Below are 19,721 nucleotides of genomic sequence, written 5' to 3' on the forward strand. Positions count from 1 at the left end.
ATTGGTGCATCCCATCTCCTGCACACACACACACACACACACACACACACACACACACACACACACGTCTTTCTATCAATTTAAATGAATGCATGCGAAAAGAAATGTGATAGAGACAGAATTCAATTTAAACAACCAAAAAAAAATAAAAAATAAAATAAAGATAGGGGTTGAATTTAACAGTGACAGCATTCCTTCTTGTTATCCTGATCCCACATCTAAAACATGGTAAATCACAATCATGCTTAGTATGAAACAGGTATTTTAAATGCAGATGATGTGGCAATTTCTGAATAAATAAACTATATGTTCTATAGAAGGTCCCTGGAATCTGTTTATGTTAAGTGGTGTAATAAAAACTGAACATAAAACCTTTTTTATAAAGAACAATTTATCAACTCAACTCCACTTTCCAAGGGACAGATTATAAAGTCAGTTAGACCAACACAAACAAACCACCTGATGAAATGAGAGTACCTCTTTTTTAATAATCACTGCACATGATCCTACAAGGTGTGACCTTTATGTCCATCAGAGCTTGGCTATGGAAACAGGGTTTACTCTACCCTCTACTGGCAGGACAGAAATCCTCTTCACATGAGGTCCAATTTCTCTGCTGAAAAATTATATCAGTGTGGTAGAAAGGCATCGGACTAAAAACAAAATACCAAAAAAAGGTATTGTACATTTCTACAGTCTTCTTCCATACACAAAAACCCTGGAACGGGAATGAGCTCAAAAATACAGAAATGGCCTGTTTATACCTGCACCTACAAAGATTACACACTCAAGCATACACAACTTTAAACATACAAAAGAACAGCAACAAGCACGTACAGTATGTACAGCAAAAAGTCTGGTGTGTGGTGAACTTAAAGGAGCATGGACCACACTCAGAACGCAGTGGCTTGTTTTTGGACTCAAAGAAAAAGCTCTGGGGATATAACAAGTCTGAACAGACATTACTGCACCGCCAGTTGTTCAACAGAGTCTTTGTTGAACCAGATGTCCGCATATTTATTAGTGTCAGTCAGAGTGGATCAGCATCCTCCTCGCTCCGGTTCATCATTCAGCTGACCTCTACCACCTCCCTCTCTGGAAGGGTGGGCACCCAAACCCTGGCCTCCCGTTCGGAAAAGGCCTCCCTACCCTGTCATTCATGCCCTCGGGTCCCATGGAAGGATGCCGGTGAAAAGGAGGACAACGAGGAGGGAAGGGCAGGGGCATTCTGAACCTGTCTGTCGGAAACATGGGTCCTACGGGCATCATTTGCGGAGGCATGTGCGGAGGTGAGAGGAAAGGCGGTAAATGAGGATTCGGCATGCCAGGAGGAGGCTGCAGAGGTGGCATAACCGGTCTGGGCCCCTGCATGATTGCGGGGCTTGGCAGGGTCATCACCGCTGCCACAGGAGACCCCAGCCGGGTGGCGCTCACAGCATCTGAGGAAGGGCCTTTGTCACCTTTACAATCCCCCGTGGACGCCTCTGGAGGTTTCACACTTGCTGCTGCAAAAGAGGATGTGATAAAGTTTTGTTGATTCCTAGTAAGAAAATTAAAGCATCTTGCATGCACACAAAAAAGGGAGTCTAAGGAATCTAAACAGAAGTTATTTCAGATCAATATGACAGCATTATGTTTGAAAACTACAAAGTATTTTATTCTATACAAATGTCCTACCTGCTGCCCGCTTTGCAGGGTCAAACTCGGGGGGAATGAAAGGAGCTCCTCCTGGAGGCACAGATGTAGGAGACAGCATGATCGGGGAAGGAAAAGCAGGTGGACTTCCCATTGGTTCAGTGTGTTGAACTGGTGGGATCTGTAAGACAAATGAACACAATGGCCTCTTTATTAAAAAAATAAAGTTAAATGAGCAAGATGGGCTTCTAGAAGTGACCAGAGAGAAGAAACTGTTTTAGCATCTTCAGATTTCATATCATGAGGTCGTAAAGTCTCGATTATATCCCATTTGTATTCGTTTTGTCACACCTGAAAAATAAATTTTGATTCGTGTTGTAGTACAGGATTACTGAAAGTTTTCAACTGTATACAGAAGATAGACGTGACAGTATTTTACTCCAATCTGGCAAATCAAACAAAACAAATACAAACAAACATTGAAACAGATTTTGTTTAAAGTACAGAAGTGTGTGGTAGAGGATGTCCACCGATCAAAAAAGGAGTATAACACACATTTATCTCGCAAAGAGCAGCAGCTGTAAGCGCTGAATGGTAAACTGTCTTTGATCAAATCTGCAGCAATCTTTAATCAGGTGAGTAAACATGACTTTTACATCCAACTTTATTTGATGAGATGAAAATTTAAGATCCGCTGAAATTAATCTCAGTCCAGTTTATACAATTCAGCTTTGTCTGGTTTATATACAAACATACTTTTATAATGTTGACCTTTACATACAACAATGGCGGTGCCATGATATTTTTCTTAAGGGTACTCAATCCTACAATACAGAACAATTAGGGTATGATGTACTTTATTCACAAAAACACTGTTGATAGTCAGGATGAGAATAAACAGCCCCTTTAATGACAAGGACATTTTCAAATGAATATGAAATGAAGATCCATTCTGAAATAATGCTGTATGAAGGACAAGAAGTTCAAGATCAAGTCTGATATAATAATAATAAAAAAAAAGCTGCTTGGACAAATAATGGGCTACATGTGATTGGTTTTTTTACTCACCCCTTATATTCACTGTATTTTTTTTGTTTATTTTTTTAGGAGGGGGGGGGGGGTATTTCTTTCTCTGCAACCCTCCTACCTGGTAAAAGCATCTTTGGAGGAGTTGCAGCTTTCGGGGGTTGTGATTGCACTCCTTAAAATTGTTTTCATCTTGTGCACATCACGGTATGAGCTACCATTGCTTTGTAAACACAACACGCAATTGTGAATGGATGTGAACAAACTAACTTCTGAAAAAGAACAACGACTGTAAACAGCATGCTGCAATGCTGTAACATTAAAGTTAAAAGAGTTTCAACTGGTTGAGATGTTGAAGACTGCTGAGGTAGACACTTGTGCTAAATTATTAAACAAAGGAATTCCAAGAGTGCAAATTACCATGCTGAACAATTCACTAGTTTCCTGTAATACCCCCAAGCAACCAAAATGTTAATTCAAATTGATTGTCCCAATGGGGGGGAGGGGGGGGGGGGGACCTGAAAGCTGAGTAAAAAGCATGCCACATGAGCACATGCTCAGCAGTGAGTCCCCAGTCTGAGGAGAGCACATTTACAGGATTTGACCTGTGCAAGTAAGTGTTTAAAAACAAGTAAGCCAGTTCACGTACTCACATACTACTGACTGAAAAACAAACATGTGTTATTTAACTTTAGTATTAATATGTTCTTTTGTTGATAAAATATACTGACCATCAAACAAATAGAAAAATAAAAACTATAGCACACAGTCAGAGGTCAGGGGCTTTCTTTTGCTATGTACAGTATCACCGAATGCCATACAAAAACATTTTATAAGCTACACTGCATACATATCACTTACTACTGTTTATGAATAATAAAACTGTATTTGTATATTCATATTGATGAAACTTGTGTTTTATATTGTAAAAACTAAAAATTTTTAATCTAGTAAATACTGTACAGTTAGCAAATAATTATATAAATAGTAATTTTCCTCACAGGTGATGTAATGAAAAGTATATAATTTTAAAACACAAGAATAGTTTATGTTCATATAATAGCATCAGACATATATTACCACTAATAATAATATAATCTTCAAATGACAGTAACAGGTTATCCTGTAGTTGGTTTTTCAAAGTCTGTAATAATGATAGCTGGTGATGACTTTGCATTGAAATTGAATAAAACATTTAAAATATTGAATAAATCAAGTTCTATTGTTAAAGGGAGGATACAGTATCCAACGTAAAACACATACATATGTGCTGTACTTGTTACTGCATGACTGCACTCTCTCAGGTAACTGTTTGATAAGAATCTGTGAGACACATAATAATTAAACCTTAATGTAAGCTTTTTGACTCTACACTTTGAAATCAATTCCTCATATTTTATTTATGTTTGCCCCTGATGGTAAAAATCTGTCATGTCAACCTACAATTCAAAATTCTAACAAATTATGATTCTCCCCATGAATACATGATAGCTGATGGCCACCGAGTCGCTGAACATCAAGTTAAAACTCAGCCTACCAGATGGTGTAGGTCATCACCTCAAGATCCTGCCCTGGCATTTTCTCTTTAGCTGGCTGGAGGCACACAGACTACAGAGCAAATATGGTTGCTTATACAGAATACTAAATACTGCTATCCTTCCTGTGTGACCTCCCATTGAAAAATATCAGGACAAAAAATGCATACAAATACCTATATTAATTCATCTGTCCAAAAATGAACAGCAACAACATTTGTCTAATGTTTGCAAGTCAAATCACTCTTCCTTCCCTTAGGTTGAAACCATTAATTGTTTAATGGATTAAAATGATAATAAAAAAGAAACATCTCTGCAAAAATCATCTCAGCAGCTCTGCCCGAGTGAAAAATAAATCATTTATCAAGCACTAAATGATTTTCATAATGCCGTACCTCTCGAAAGGTTTTCCTTACAATATCAAAAACCAGTGTCGGAGATAACATCTGGAAACAACCACATGAATCCTGTATTTAGAACAGTTTTTGTAATGTTTGGTAGGAATGAATTTTCATAATGACTATTTTCAATCAACTCAATACTCTGAGAAAAAAAAAATTAGAAGACTGAAACTCTCAAGAAAAAGAAATTCGTAAATATTATTGCGCCTAAACTTTGACTCCTAAATGGGAGGTTTTCTGCGAAGGTGTCTCCTGCCTGCATTAAATGCCATATGTAGACACAACAAATTCTATGTTGCAAATTTAAAAGCTATATTTGAATGTATTGAAGTAGTTTCAAATTTATTTGTTTGCATTCCTGAATATAAAGGTCACACAAATGTATACCTTAATTGCCTTTTTTTTTTTTTTTTTTTTTTTACCAACAGAAATATAATAATTCAAATCAATAAAAAAAAATATATATAACACTAATTTAAAAGAAGATGCTATGAGGGAAAGTAAAATGTTCTATATATAATAGTGGAAAGATAAAAAAAAAAAAAATAACTAAATAAATAAAAAATAAAAAAAGCCAAACAGGCACATACAGACATATGCTGTGTTGCAGGAGAGAGTTTTAGCATTTTCAGTTATTCATTTTCCTTCTAGAAATAGCACCTAGTGGCCATCAGAAGAACTGCAGTCAATGTTTGGCCTTGGCAGTTATTGCGTGAACCATCAGGAAACAAACTCAGGTCAGTAAATACAACTAATAGCTAAGGGTTTGCAAATTTAGTCAAGGAAAAAGGCAGCTTTGTTTTCTTGCTTGTATAATAGTAATAATAATATTAATAACAACAATGTCAAACAGTTATTAACTTTTAACACTCATACTCTTCAACGCAATCAATTGGTTTTCATACTGCCAACTTGTCTATCTTTAATGCCTGATTTGTGCTGCATAGTGGTTTAAAGATGTCTGCCACAGTACCAGTTCAGATACTGCCATTAGGGGGCACCAAAGTTGGACATTTTCTAATTCTACACACAGGGGCTTTAAACGGTTAGTTTGATTGTTTGGTTGTATGAGGTAACTATAGTCAGCAAGTCTCTGGTTTGTAGAAGCAGACGGTTGTAACTGCACTCAAGGTAGAAGAAATGCACAGTTTTCCATCATAAAGCGCCGTCTGACAGCAAGGTGAAGCCGTGAAAAATCCTCCATCAACGTGCAGAAAATATGAACAAATGTCCCGAGTAATTCACCCTCTTTAACAGCAGGTTGACGTAAATGTTTTAGAAGCAGGATGGTGTGTGTTCTGGTTGTGCCGGTTCTACTGGTGAACCGGCACACAATTTTGTTTTGATGATGAGGAGAAGTGGAAATTTTGCAAAGTTCCTGCAAGCTCCTGCAAATAATGCAGAGATGAATTTACTTTGTGTGTTTGCAAGATTGTGATTTAGTGGAGTAACTAAGTACCTCATACAACCATTTTAAACACAATGAACTGTCCCTTTAAATTGCCTACTTGGCACATGACTGAAACTAACCTTGTTTGAAGGGATGAAGCGCTTATGACAGACTGGGTGGATTTTTCAAGTCTTGTCATTGTTTTTCTGCCGTTCCCTAAAGCAATGAATGACTAAAGCTTGAAGGATACAATTCAGTTTTTGCCAAAAAACAAAGACACTAAATAATTACAAATAGTGATCTGAAAGTATTGGAATATAAACTATAATCTAAATACCTGCAGCAATTAAGTCTAACAATGAGGGAACACAATGATCACACAATAGATCATAAATATAACCCTCTATCTCTCTCTCTATGGGCACAAGTTCTCATGCTGTTTAATACTACTATAAAGATCCAACAGAGGCAGAAAAAGCAGTTCACAAGTCAAACAGCCTTGATGCAACGTAAGGGTCTTCTCTTACCCTGGTGTGTCATTCCATCAGCAGAAAACAGAGGATAACAGCTGCATCATTTTCCTGCAGGTTAAATCCACAGAGGAAAACCCCACGAGGCAGAGCTTTGATCAGGAGTCTGATCCTTGATGGGTATCATCTCAGTGCTTTCTCTCTAAACGCTTACTTAGTTTTTTTGTATATGCCTCCTACTTACGAGACATGAGAAAAGTTAGTTATGGAGGTAGCTCTGCAATAAACTGCATTCAAGAACTAATTGCTTGAGATTATTTATGCTTAAAAAATATATTTTTTTTTAAATACGATTTTATTGTAAAAGAGCTGTTCATCACCTTTCAGCCTTCCCTGATAGCATAATCCATGAGGCGGATCCAAAAATCCAAAGATTAGTTTTATTACACTCACCTTTGTGAGGCCTCGTGTGAGTCTGATGTTCTCCACACATGGATCTAGACCACAGTTGTACTACTTGATGTAACGGAAGAATCCACCCACTCCTTGAAATGTCACCTCATTTGAAAATGACTGAAAGAAGAACACTGCTCAGATTTTACATTGTAATCCATGTGACTGACCACTGACGACCTGAGCCTAATCAGTGCTTGTGAGAATGCTCTAAAGGGCTGATGTAAGACCAGTGATGGAAAGATAAAATAAACTACAATAATCAAGGATGACATGACACCATCGCACTCAGAAACTCCCACAATTCCAATTCCCTCTCCTGTCTCTATAGCTCACATTCACAACCACAGTATTTCTATTTTAAGCATACAAAAATGAGAAAACCTAAATCCACATAACTTAATGTGAGTTTACTATATTAAGAATGGCATTAGTTTAGCTATATTTTAAATCTAAATGCAATTTGTAAACATTCAGAAAATGTTGAATTTTTTATTTATTAGTCACAATTAAAACACTTAACTGAGTCACATCCAACTAAGACAAAATGGGCTCAGACTGACCTTGCAATTTCTATTAATCCTATAGCTCTTGGGAAGAAACATCATAAATATAATTTAGTTTTTATGTAAAATTCACTTCACTTTTATAAAATACATGACAAGTGGATTGCCTATGTCTTAAAACAAGTGCTTAATAAAAAAAGAATATTTAATATAACATAAAAAGTGAAAATTGCAAGTCTGTATGCCAGATTTTGAAAAAGATTTTACAAGGTGACCATAGAAGCTAGAGCTGATAGAGGCACAAAGGATTTTGTGACATTTTCAGTTTAGTTATTTAGGACTTGTGACGTGAAATAATTTCCCATCATTTAAATGCCTCTGTACCAGAGGAAGAGCCCTTCTCTTCTCACATGGAAGAAAGAAAAACATTTTAAAAACGAGCGTTCTACAGTGTTACAAGTCCTTGTGAAACTGAAATATGTGGATGTTCTGGACTCACCACCTGGACTTGAAAGATGAGTCGGTATTTTTCACACCGTGTGCTTATTTGTCCATGGAAATTGATAAATATGCTCCGAAACATGGACACCAGGATTCAAACATTTTCACATACATGGAAAAAGTTGCTAAACATTTTTTGACTTTCAAATGAAATGCTGAGCTAATAAAAATTCATGCGCTTAGCTTTAACATCAGGCCCAATTATCTTCAAACATTAGTGACAGTGATGTTTGGCATCAAACACAAGATTAGGTGAAAGTTACATGCACTTTGCAAGGTAAGAGATTGTCCATGTGGCGTCGTGGTGAGGAGCAGATTCTTGGTATGTTAATCTACGGAAATGTTTACAAAGCTCAGACCTGACAAATGTGTCAACGGTGAAACTGACCTCCTGAAGAGGGTCCAGGAAGTACTTCTGAGAAGGGGTTTTTTTTTTTCCTCATAAAAAAAAAAAAAACCCGGTTAGTGTTGTTGGCACGAGTCCCAACAAACCTACTTTGTTGATCATGGTCTGAACACCTCAGTTCAACTGCATCTTTAGGTGCATAATTTCTACTACCTGGCACTGCTTTAGCCTGGTGTGTCTTCCTTGCCACTGTTTGTTCCTCGACCACTTCTCTCCTCCTCTCTGCTGCTGCTCTTGAAGACGGCTGAGTGTGAAACTCCCCACAGTTAGAGCAACATACACTCACCACACCACATCAGCTGGCGAGTCATTCGATGCCCGTGCCACACACAAGACATGCCCCACGGACAGACAAGCCTGTCGAAGTAAAATATTTGGGATGTGCTAATCCCAGAAGCAAATTTTATGAAATAGCAGCTTTCGGACAGCTGACGTGTATCGGTGTTAAATTGGTGATTTCAGAGACAATAAAGGTGGTACAGTTCAAAGTGTCTGATGATTCTCAATAATTCAGGTCACAGTAAGTCTAAGTCGTATCCAAAGACAACTAGACTTTCTTGAAGACATTTCGCTTTGCATCCGAGACGCTTAACGAGTTCTAAATTCCGTTCAGAACTGATCTGAGTGGTACAACTCAAAGTAATAATCTCGAGAGATTTTCTTTTGAATAAGAATCTGCTGAGTTACTGTTGCAATATTTTGAAATAAACGAGGTCGGTGTCGGGGGCGAAACTGCCAGAAAAACTCACGAGCAGCGTACAGCTAGTGATGCGTTTTCCATCACAGCAGCTGCTGTTCTGCCAAACTGGGTCGGCAGAGCTGACGCAACACGCACCAAGTGAGACTGACGTCGTAAAGGCGACACGATTTGGATCTCTCGAAGCGCAGTTGCAATTACAGCTTATTGCCGTAGTTACCATCAAAGAGATTTTTCCCTTCAGACTAAGGAGGCAGACAAATGCATTTTTTTTTTGTCAATTTTTGTTATATTGCCTGGAATCAGATGGAAATTTATAAAAACCAACTGAGATTTCACGACCAACAATTTACAACTTAAAATTTTCCAAGGTTTCCAATCCTGACAAATCTAATGACTGGACAGAAAAGCAGCTCTCTGAAGGGCAATAACATCTAATAGAAAAACTTTCACACCAATATCAAGAAGAGTGGATTAATCACATCCTTCTTGAAAGACATTTCCTGAAAGTACTTAAATATATGATATATATATTATAATGTATATGGGTAATCTTTCCTCCTTCCAGGTCCATTTTATATTTAATGGTCCAAAAGTGGCCATAAGATGGATTGCCAGATGGAAATGAGAGTTCAGTGTTCAAATTATTGCAAATGTTTGAAAGGCTGCGAGGCTGATCTGTTCGATGATTACAGAAAGAATAGCCTAAGAGTCAGAGAAAAACATGAAAAATTGTTAATTCAGTCACAAATTTGCAACAACAGGGTTGTGGGAATCAGGTAAGTGTAGAAAGGGATATCAGGGATTCGTTTGTTCCAACTTAACAAGAAAATAAATGAGTGGTTTGAGTAGTTTTGTTGTCGGGTAAGGGTTGACGAGTTTTTCCACTATTAATTCAATCAGTGATGAACATCAAGTTCCATGTCCAGTGATGAGAAACAGATAACTGCAACGCCGAAACCTTTTGTATGATCTGCAGTGTATGGGCAATTAGTATAAAACATCCTAAAACTTCGAATTTTCCTCCTGCAAAAACATTCTCAGAGGACGCACATTTGCCTTCATTGTAAGCTGCCATTCACTTCGTGAACAAGGATCTAAAGCTGATTTTTTTTTTTTTAAATTTTATTTCTAAAGTCCTAAATTCAAACAGCATGTCTCCTGTCCAAAATTCATCAACAATTGGCTGGTTTTGCTAACGTTGCCGTCGGCTTACCTTGTCTCCCACTTTGACTCTCTTCTTCACAAACGGACCTTTAGGTCCCATCAGCAGCCAACAGTCTCATACTTTGAAACATGTGAGCAACTTCTTTCAAGTGAGATGCTCAGTTTCAGTCCTGGTAAGTATGGTAGTTTGCACACAGTCCACTTTATTTAGGCTACTTTGTTGACCATCAACTGGGCTCCCCTCAGTCATGGGAAGAATTACATTTTATTTTAAATCTAAACAAAAAATGCTGATTAAAACTCGGATTTTGACTTGACTGGATTATCATCTTATGTCATAAATACTACTTTTTACATTTACTTTGTTGTTTAAATTTATTTATTTCATGCGCACTATTAGTATGTTCATTCATGAGTTTAAAGTTCCTCTCCTGGCAATAATTACACTTATAACGTCATCTCTGCTCATCAAAATTATATTTTTTCCGCGGGAAAAAACACACCCTGAAGTGGCTTAGATGCATGTCCACATCTTTGCCTTCTTTCAGTACAAGCAGATCTATGGTTATGTAAATCGCACCCACCTCGATCTCCACACCCCTTTACCGCTGCAAGCCAGATGATGCTGGAAAGCCCCATTCTACGAGTTAATGGAACCGGTTCTTTAGGTATGTGGCTTTAAACCGTGGCTACCTGAATCCATGTTTTTGAGACTTTCAGACTGTCACTGCAGTTGCAAACTGGAAATGCATCAGCCATGGTGTCGACTGCTTATTTCACTCGTACTAGTAATAAAGTATATGGAAAAACACCACAAGTGTAAAATCTTGATTTTACTGGAGCGGGTCCCACCCATTCATACCCCGTTGCAACCCAATTATTCAACCATTTCTATATTTGGGTTGTCATTCAACTACTGGTGAATGGTTAGAAACTGTCTTTTGGAATTAGATGTGTAAATATGCCAAACTCTCACATTCTGGAAAACATAGCTTAGTTACTGAAAATAAAGAAAGGATAACAAAAATGCTTCCCTCTGCACATACCACAGTAATTAAACGTTTTTGTAATGCCCACTTTATTTGAATAAGTTAAATGACACAGTACAAGGTGACTGAGTGAAGATGCAAATATTTTGCAAAAAAGAAGAAAGAAATGGATGAATAAGCACGGTTAAGTGTAATATCTCCCAGCAGAGGCGCTTATCTGAATTATGGCAAAGTGGATAAAGATCACCAAATTAGATTTGATTGGTCATTTGGTGACCCTGAAAAAAAAAAATACCGGTATGATGCATAGAAAGACATAAGTAACGTGCAGAAATACTCTTAAGAGAGTAGATAATCTGATATTCATCAAAGACAGAAACATGAGAATTTCTTGTTGCATAAAACAGTTTAATTCGTCACTTCAAAATGCTATCAAAAACAAGGCTTGGCCTGCAGTGATATTATGCAATCATTGCAGCCTGTCTGACCCCTTTGAGACTCAGTTCTCAACACCAAATCAAGACTGCACAACAAACAGAACTCCCTTCGAAGCCCCCAAATGCAATTGGAAAGGTAAGATGATTCAAAGCAGGATTTTTTTTTTTTTTTTTTTATCTAAGCATATAAAGTGACAACTTTTAAGCATTTATTAGGCATTTGTCAACAGCGTTGGGTGGAAAAATTAATACACTGCTATCTGCATCAGGCTGAGTTTAATGAATTTATATCATAACATAAATTCAAGATTTCTTCATCTCGCAACACTATCACACTATTAAATGTGCTTGGCTTAGCACAGATTATCATTGGTAACTTTTCCATTCAAAAGATCTATTGACCTCAGTCATAATTGTATTGTGAAATTTTGAGAAACGGAACTCTAAAAGCCACAAGTATTTGCAAATATACATAAACCCACAAATACCAGCTAACAGGTAAATGTGCGCTTTTCTGGAAACCAAGATCAGCTGGTTGTTAGGGTACATGTTAACCTACTATGCACCAGACCAGGTAGTGCAAATCTCTTACAGTAAAAATAAGAATGTCACTAGTAATACTGAGATCAGTACTAAAAACCAAGCCAGCAGGTATAGCATCACGACTAAGCCTTCACCTTTCTACAAGAGCAAAGTGTGCTATAACAATCAAAGGTTTTTTTGTATTATTCAACCAGACTTTGTCAAGGATTCTCTTACCCTGACACCATGTTTATACCATAGCTGAAACACGTAATCTTCTGCTTTGACTGACATGGCCCCAGCAGCATTGTTTGAACTGTCTGTTAGATTAACCATCGCCGGGACCTTTCACTAGCAATGTTAAGTTAAGTACGAAAGTAAAACAGTCATTTTACTGTTGACTGAAAGTAGCTTTCAAGTGTGCTACTTAACAATTCTAAAAGGCATTTAGCAAATTAGAACAAGATATTGTTGATGAGAAAAGTCCTCATAAAAGCTTTCTGTTGCCAAGCAAACCATGGACAGATGGCATATTTGATTTTGAATATTTTGTCTTTATATTTGAGAACTGTTATCATTTTTGAACTTTAAGTCAATTGACTTTTGAAAAGAGAATGAGACAGTAATTCAGATAGGCTCCACTACTAGTTAATTTTGTGATTGTGAAGTAATTTTTCTTCAAAGCCATTAAACCAACAAAGTACGCATACTCGTAGTATGAAAAAGGTGTTTAAGGACTTGTGTTAACATTACCTGAATGTGAGCAGCGACGGTCCCATCTGGTACACTTTCCAACGCTCCATTTACAGCTGCCTTGTTGTTGAGGTCCTTTCCATTATTCCACTCTGTACACAATGACAAATACAATGGCAACATCAGGAAAAAAAATGTTCTTTTATCCTACGGCAGGTGAATTATGCCCATTTTAAAGCAATAGCAAGGTGTTTACCTGGATTTAGTGTCTCTGCATCCAGCATACCCCCTTCCCGATAGCTCTCCAACTCCTCAACTCTGACTTTGTTCCATGGAATGTATGTAACGCCCCGCTCCACATCCCAGAACTTTTTGTGCGCTGATTTTATACCTTTGTTCAAAGCCCAAGCAATCTAGAAAAAGAAATACATTAAGTATAGTCATCAAAGCATAAAATAACTGGAAGCAATCTGCAAAAGAGAATATGTACCTTCACTGGCTTCTGATTGACTTTGTATGACCCTTTACTTAGTCTGTTCAAGGCTGTATAAGCATCCTGCCTGTGAACCATAGCAATGTAGGCACAACCCCTCGGAGGAATCATCTGGACACAAAGAACAAAAGGAAATAGTGAAATACAGGATAACATTAGTTTTAGATCATAGAGGCTCATAAATATCTCTGACATGAACTGTCAAGACTTACATTGATGGAGTCAATCTGGCCAAACTCTTCCAAAAGACACATCACATCAGACTGCTGAGTTTTCTTGTCTAGTTGTCCAACCCAAAGTGTAGTACTACAAACTAGAAGAAAAAAAAAAAAGAGATTAAAAACACACTGGAAGTTGAATGAACTTAAGGTTGTTTTCTGCTTTACATTTTACAGGAGTATTTTATGGGTATATGTTGGGGTGGAATTTTGTACTATTTTACAAACTTAGACTTCTGAATATTAACTCAAGACAAACTTCCAAATATATTTTATGCAAAATTAGAACAATGGATTTGAATGTACTCCAGGACTTCCCGCAGGCAGCTGACTCCATGTGCATGTGATTCTATACAGTCTACAGTCAGGGCTGTTTGTATGTGGACACGTTCCACACGTCAACTCCAAAACAGGATCGACGTAGACAGCAAGAAGAGGAGGTCCTTTGTTGATCTTTTGTTTGTCAATTGTGTGCTAATGCTTAAAAAAAAAAAAGAATAGGATGGGGTAGGGTCCACGCGTACAGTGAACAAATGAGTGTCCAGTTTAAATTTCAGGGGCATGCAGAGCCAGCAAGCATTATGCGTGCTGATACACGAGGAATACAAATCCATTAAATAATCCACTTTCACACAAAATGCATGTTGAGTTCAACCAAATCAAGTGGAAGTCATTTGCAGACATTACTTTTGGTTCTGCTATTTTCATCAAGAACTTATCTGAAGAGACTAAACTTGTATTTACCCAAAGATTTTTTTTTTTCATTAAACTAACTGATGACAACTATACAGTACATGAAAGAAAATGCAGCTTCAAAATATTATAATTATTAATTTTTAAAATCGAAACGGTTCCTTTCTAAAGCTAAACTAGGTAGATCTGTAGCCACAGGTAGCATGTAGTGGTGATTTCTGCACTTCTGTGTGCGGTATCATTCGTGACATTCACAGGTTTGTTTCAGTCAAAGCACATACCACTGAGTGTCTGGCTTTTCATGGTGGGGAGACCTTTCTGTCGGCGCTCTCGGTCCCGCTCTCTTTCAATCCTCTCCTGAGAACGAGAGCGAGATCTCCAGCGCTGTTCTCTGGAGCGAGAATGAGAGCGGCGATGCCTTGACCTTTTGGAGCGAGATGAAGATCTTGATCTTCTTTTTCTAGGAGATCTGAAATACAAAGGATTGATGCGGATGAACATGAAGTCAACAAATACTGTTAGTCCCCAGAGGAACATTACCCTTTTTCACAATTAAGATGTGCGGGAAATGACAACATGATCAAAGAGTTCTAGGAGTTCACCTTTTTCTGATGCCTAATCCTAAAGGATGCCCTGACTACTGCAGCAGATTATCAAATAACTTGCTTGTCCACTGTAACATTGGAAATTGTTACAAACGCTCTGGTAATTCTAACATATGTCCCAATGAAAATTTGACAAACACAACCAACAACAGTTTAAAAAAAACAACTGTAAAGTTATCTGTGATGAACACAGGTGTTACCTGGAGCCAGATCTGGATCTCCTGCCATGGCCTCTGTGTCTGCCCTCTCGCCTTGAAGAGGAGTCTTCTCTGGAGTTTCCCTATAAGACAGTAAATATATGATCATTTTTTTCATTATTGTGCCCAAATTAAAAAGCAGATGGTTTCATGTTATAGTGTAAAGAGTTTACAGCACTGGTCAAACATGGAATTAGGTCTAATTGCTTCAAATGTAATAATCTAATAAAAGATTAAAACCAAAAAAATGATGATATTTGAACATTAATGCTTACCTGTGATTGAGAGTAAGTCTCATTTATGGATTGGAATCCGTCTGGTATCATAGGATGTTCACCATGTCTCATTACTCCACCGTGCTGAAGGATGACAGAGAGAAAGCCAAAAGGAAAATTACAAAAAAAAACAAGACGATGTTAAACTAAGGGTGGCAGCTCCGCAAAGTTGCTTCTTCACAAAAATCGACATATAAATCTTTTAAGCATACAGCATTGCAAGAATAACTTTGGCCCGACCCCTCAGAGGACAAAGTCTAAAAACAACAACTTCACTTTCTTGCAACAAACTAAGAACAGCATGCTGGTAGTATAATAAAAATATGCTATATTTAATAGTTAATAGAGTGCTTAAATGATGCAGTTTTAACCGATACCTTTATATCCGCAGTTTGTCCTATCGTGTGCAGATGAACATCAGTGTTGGGAATCTGACCGAGTAGCTGGTTAAACACATTTTCAGGATTGCCTCTGTCATGAGAAAACACACACAGGGTATTACAAACTCAATAAGTGCAACACATTCAAATCAAATAACAACAATTTCTGGCAGCTGTTTCACTGCAGACATTTTGACATGACATATTATTTTAACTACATTCAGATGTCGTCAAAATAACACTACAAACATCTGCATTGATTTGGGAATTTTAACCTTTGGGTTGTTTGCTGTAGTTCAAGTGGAAACTCAAATGAATGCTGTTAAAGGTAAAATACCTACAATGCTTTGATATATGCAACATGCCTAGTTCAGACTATATAATTATGTACTTTTGTCCTTGCACTTTCATACAAAACATACACACATGTATCAGCGTAACTACATTTTCCAAGACTTACTGTGACTGAACGTTGCCCTCTGTAGCCATTATATCCTCAGGTTCGTCATCATAGTCAAATCGGTCAAGGAGTTTCTGAAGAAATAAGTATATATACAGTTGGTCAAATGAAACAAATAAATTGTATATAATCACAACAAGTTATTTTGGGTCACTGTGATATGCTATTACCTCAGCCAAAGAGCTTTTCTTTTCAGTGTGTGTACTGTATGGGTTGAGCTGGGCCACTGGCATCTGGGGTGGGTTTGGTATGTTGTTTGTAGTGGTGGCTGCCAGGGTCTTCTCTGCCTGCTGGAAGTTCTGAAGCATCCTTTGCAACTGGAAGAGGGAGAACAAGTTGCCATTGAAAAAATAATACAACATGAGTAGAAGTGCTGGAGTACTAAAACCAAGTTATTGCTTACCTCCTGACCATGGGAGGACTGAAACAGCTGTGCCACAGCAGCTAAGGCATCAGGAGTGGGTAGCTGGGGCACAGTAGGCCCAGCTGAGGCATTACTGACAGGAGGTTGTGTCTCTGGTTGGGGGTCAGCAGGAACTGTTCAAAAACAAAGGTGTGTTTTTTCAGGTAATGAACAGGTGCATTGTTATAAACATCGCTTGAGGAGAACTGCATGCATTTCACTACCTTCCATTGCAGCAGGAGGTACAAAGATGCCATTGGCCATATCCATCAGAGGCTGAATGACGTCCATGTCAAACACACCGTTCTTCTGCCACAGGTTTAGGACACGGACAATTTTATTCTGATAAAGGAAAATAAAACAATCCCATCCATAAGATGTTTTAGTCATTCATTATAACTATATAAAGCACTAAAATCACAAGCATTAAGTACCTTATCATCCTCTGGGCAGCGGTAAAGGTTTTGGAAGGTATCTGTGAAGTTCTTCAAGAATCTGGGTCCAAAGACATCCTTGTCAACACCAAACTGATGGCGTGACTGTCGAACAATGGAATCAACCACATATAAACCAGGAACTTTTAATTCTGGCTTGCACTGAAACAAACAAACAAAAGTGACGGCCATTTATTCCTATTGGCTCATGACAAAATGTATTTGTAAAATACACTGTGAGCTCTATTTTACATACCCTCTTGATGAACTTTTCAACAATCTGGACGACATGTTTGTAAAGCTGATGAAAGACAAAAATGAGTATCAGTCACAACATACCGGACAATACTTTAAACAGGCAGGATATAACCAAAACACAAGAACAGCAGTTCATCACTTATGATGATAAAATTCTCATTCACTACATGGTTTCTAAAATTCTGTTAAAAAAAAAGGCACCACTCATTCATTTTTGCATGATGAAAGAATTAATAAAATAATACAGAAGACAAATAGCGACAATTCTATTTTTTCAGTTATGTAAATGAAAGACGATTACATAATCCATAGTGGCTCAAATCATAAGTCCCAATACCTTGGGTATAATGTTTGTGTGGACAAGTGTAGGACATCTCCATTCACATTAGTGACCTCTTTGTAACCCTCCAGACTGTGACCATTACCTCAGACAACAAATTTGCGACTACTAAAACTAATGTGAACTTTAAGAGTTTTTAAAAAGAGAGTCAGATGGTTTTGACAGTGGTGAAATGGGTCAGCTGGCTGAATATTGAATTAGAGGAGCAGGTAAAAATAAATAAATATCAATTTCACAAGAAACATTTCTTGCATTCCAGTTGAAAGTTGTTGTCACGAGATATTTAAAGCTTCCATATATTTTACAATTGAATGAAGAAATAGGTAGATATTTTATTGTGTTTTTATTTTGTAATACTTGTTGCCAAGTCATTTTCTTTTATTGTACTTGTACAGCGACTGCAATACATTTTGTCAAACACCAAGCTTGGTATAAATTTTGTTCATGAATGAGAACCACTTTGTACCATCAAAACCATTTCGCTTGTGCTGCCAACGTTTCCGCCACCAGTGCCACATAAATTGAGAAATCCAAGTCTGTAGAGTTCTTTAGATAATAACACAATTTACATTTACTTTACCTTGATAGCTTTGATGGCTGATTTGGTTACAGACATCATTTTAGCACGGGATATTGGAGGCTTCATGTCAATCATGGAGAACAACTGATGGATTAAAAAAAATAATAATGATATCAGTTAATTTTAAAAGAAAAATCAGTACATATATCTACATTGTAAACATGCAAGTATCCTGCTTTATATTAAAAGCGTCACCGTAGACGTGACTAAACTACAGCACTACACAGCCCCCAAAAAATACTCACAAACACAAAAATCATATACAGTACAAGAAAACAAGAGACTTTTGTGATGAAGCACGACATGTACTGTTTTTATATAAACCTACACATCCACACTACCTGACACGGGGGGTAAGTAAACTGCATTTGTCTGTACAACAGATTCAAAACATCTTCTCTCGAAACAACACAGCTGGGAGGTAAAGTGAATATCAGATCATGTTTAATGAATAACCTAACGCTCACCCACTATACATAAAGAGACAAGCGAGCCAGTTTTGCCCCTTTTGCAGTAGCTTGGATCTCAAAATACACAACAATGAAGAAGAAGATATAACAACGATGTAACTATAAGATATAACAAAGTCCACCTGTGTTGATTTCCTCGTGACCAGACGGTGGCCACGCACACACACACACACACACACACACGGAAAACACAGCAATGCAGCCCCATATCATCAGGTGTTGACGGTTTTTACCGGGTGAAGGAAGCATCAACGCTGCGGCATTAAATGAATAATTAAACAGGCTGTTTGCTGACATGAAGAGGCCGAGCAGGATTAACGACTTCACGCTGAAGGCTGAACGAGTCGCATTAGGCCGTAATTACGTTTGAACGGGGGACACGTTCAACGAAACTTCAAACATTTCCCCCCTCAAAACAAGTCAAACCGGGTGTTCGTGTTGGAAATAAATACTGTTAGCTGTCAAATAAAGTCAACTAACTTTAAAAAGAAGAAAGAAAAAAAAGGAGGTAACGTTTGGTTAGCATCGACGTTAGCGTTAGCTCTGGGAAGTGAAACACGAGTAAACTTTACCTCCATGTTGAACGCGTTCACTGCATCCATGTCGGTTTGTTCTGCTGGAAACCGACTGACTGGGCTGTATATTTGGTCTCTCTACCGAATCCTAACCATGTGCGGTTATATCGCTGACAACATAATAACTTGTCACGTCGAAAGGTAGTATGTTTGCTCAGCTAATACTTGCTACGAGCTTCACGGTCCCACCCTAAGAGCCGACGTCAACGCATGACGTCACGAACTGGTGATGCCTTCACGGTTATCGGAAAGTTTTTCCTTTCCTTTCCTTTCTTTTTTTTTTTTTTTTTAAATATAATTCACTTGCATTTTTGAAAGTTACCAATTACACATAACCCCATTCAGTTAACTGTAAAGAATCATAAACTAAAAAACATGAATGCTTCGGCCCGTGTCCTCAAATTGAGCATTTTACATTTCATTTTGGTTATATTGGCCAAAGTAACATTTGATGATTGAATGCATTTGAGTGTAATCTTTAAATAGGTCTACATTTCTGAATATAGTTTTGG

The 19,721-nt window shown here is 37.7% G+C and overlaps 1 protein-coding gene across 1 annotated transcript; it reads right to left on the minus strand.

Annotated features, from left to right (window-relative positions):
- Window positions 1-468: 468 nt before the first annotated feature.
- On the minus strand, window positions 469-19,403 carry LOC138205392 (SR-related and CTD-associated factor 4-like). Its single transcript, XM_069161384.1, has 18 exons — window positions 19,207-19,403; window positions 18,165-18,248; window positions 17,243-17,287; window positions 16,987-17,148; window positions 16,777-16,894; window positions 16,553-16,686; window positions 16,320-16,466; window positions 16,150-16,223; window positions 15,687-15,780; window positions 15,310-15,393; window positions 15,038-15,117; window positions 14,514-14,701; window positions 13,534-13,634; window positions 13,319-13,432; window positions 13,085-13,241; window positions 12,889-12,980; window positions 1,678-1,816; window positions 469-1,505 (listed from the first exon to the last, which is right to left on the minus strand). The coding sequence occupies exons 1-18, from the start codon at window positions 19,234-19,236 to the stop codon at window positions 1,081-1,083; spliced, it is 2,268 nt and encodes a 755-aa protein (XP_069017485.1). The 5' UTR covers window positions 19,237-19,403; the 3' UTR covers window positions 469-1,080.
- Window positions 19,404-19,721: the final 318 nt, after the last annotated feature.

This window comes from Embiotoca jacksoni, unplaced genomic scaffold (genome assembly GCF_022577435.1).
Source record: "Embiotoca jacksoni isolate LCO1_2020_lvr unplaced genomic scaffold, fEmbJac1.0.p SCAF_28, whole genome shotgun sequence".
In the NCBI taxonomy this organism is placed as follows: domain Eukaryota; kingdom Metazoa; phylum Chordata; class Actinopteri; family Embiotocidae; genus Embiotoca; species Embiotoca jacksoni.

Excerpts from the sequence above, each read along its gene's own strand:
- LOC138205392 (XM_069161384.1), bottom strand. The coding sequence starts at position 19,236 with ATGGATGCAGTGAACGCGTTCAACATGGAG. Across the intron at positions 16,895-16,986 it reads GCTGCCCAGAGGATGATAAG|AATAAAATTGTCCGTGTCCT; the intron begins GTACTTAATGCT and ends TTCCTTTATCAG. Across the intron at positions 13,433-13,533 it reads GCCAGATTGACTCCATCAAT|ATGATTCCTCCGAGGGGTTG; the intron begins GTAAGTCTTGAC and ends CTTTGTGTCCAG.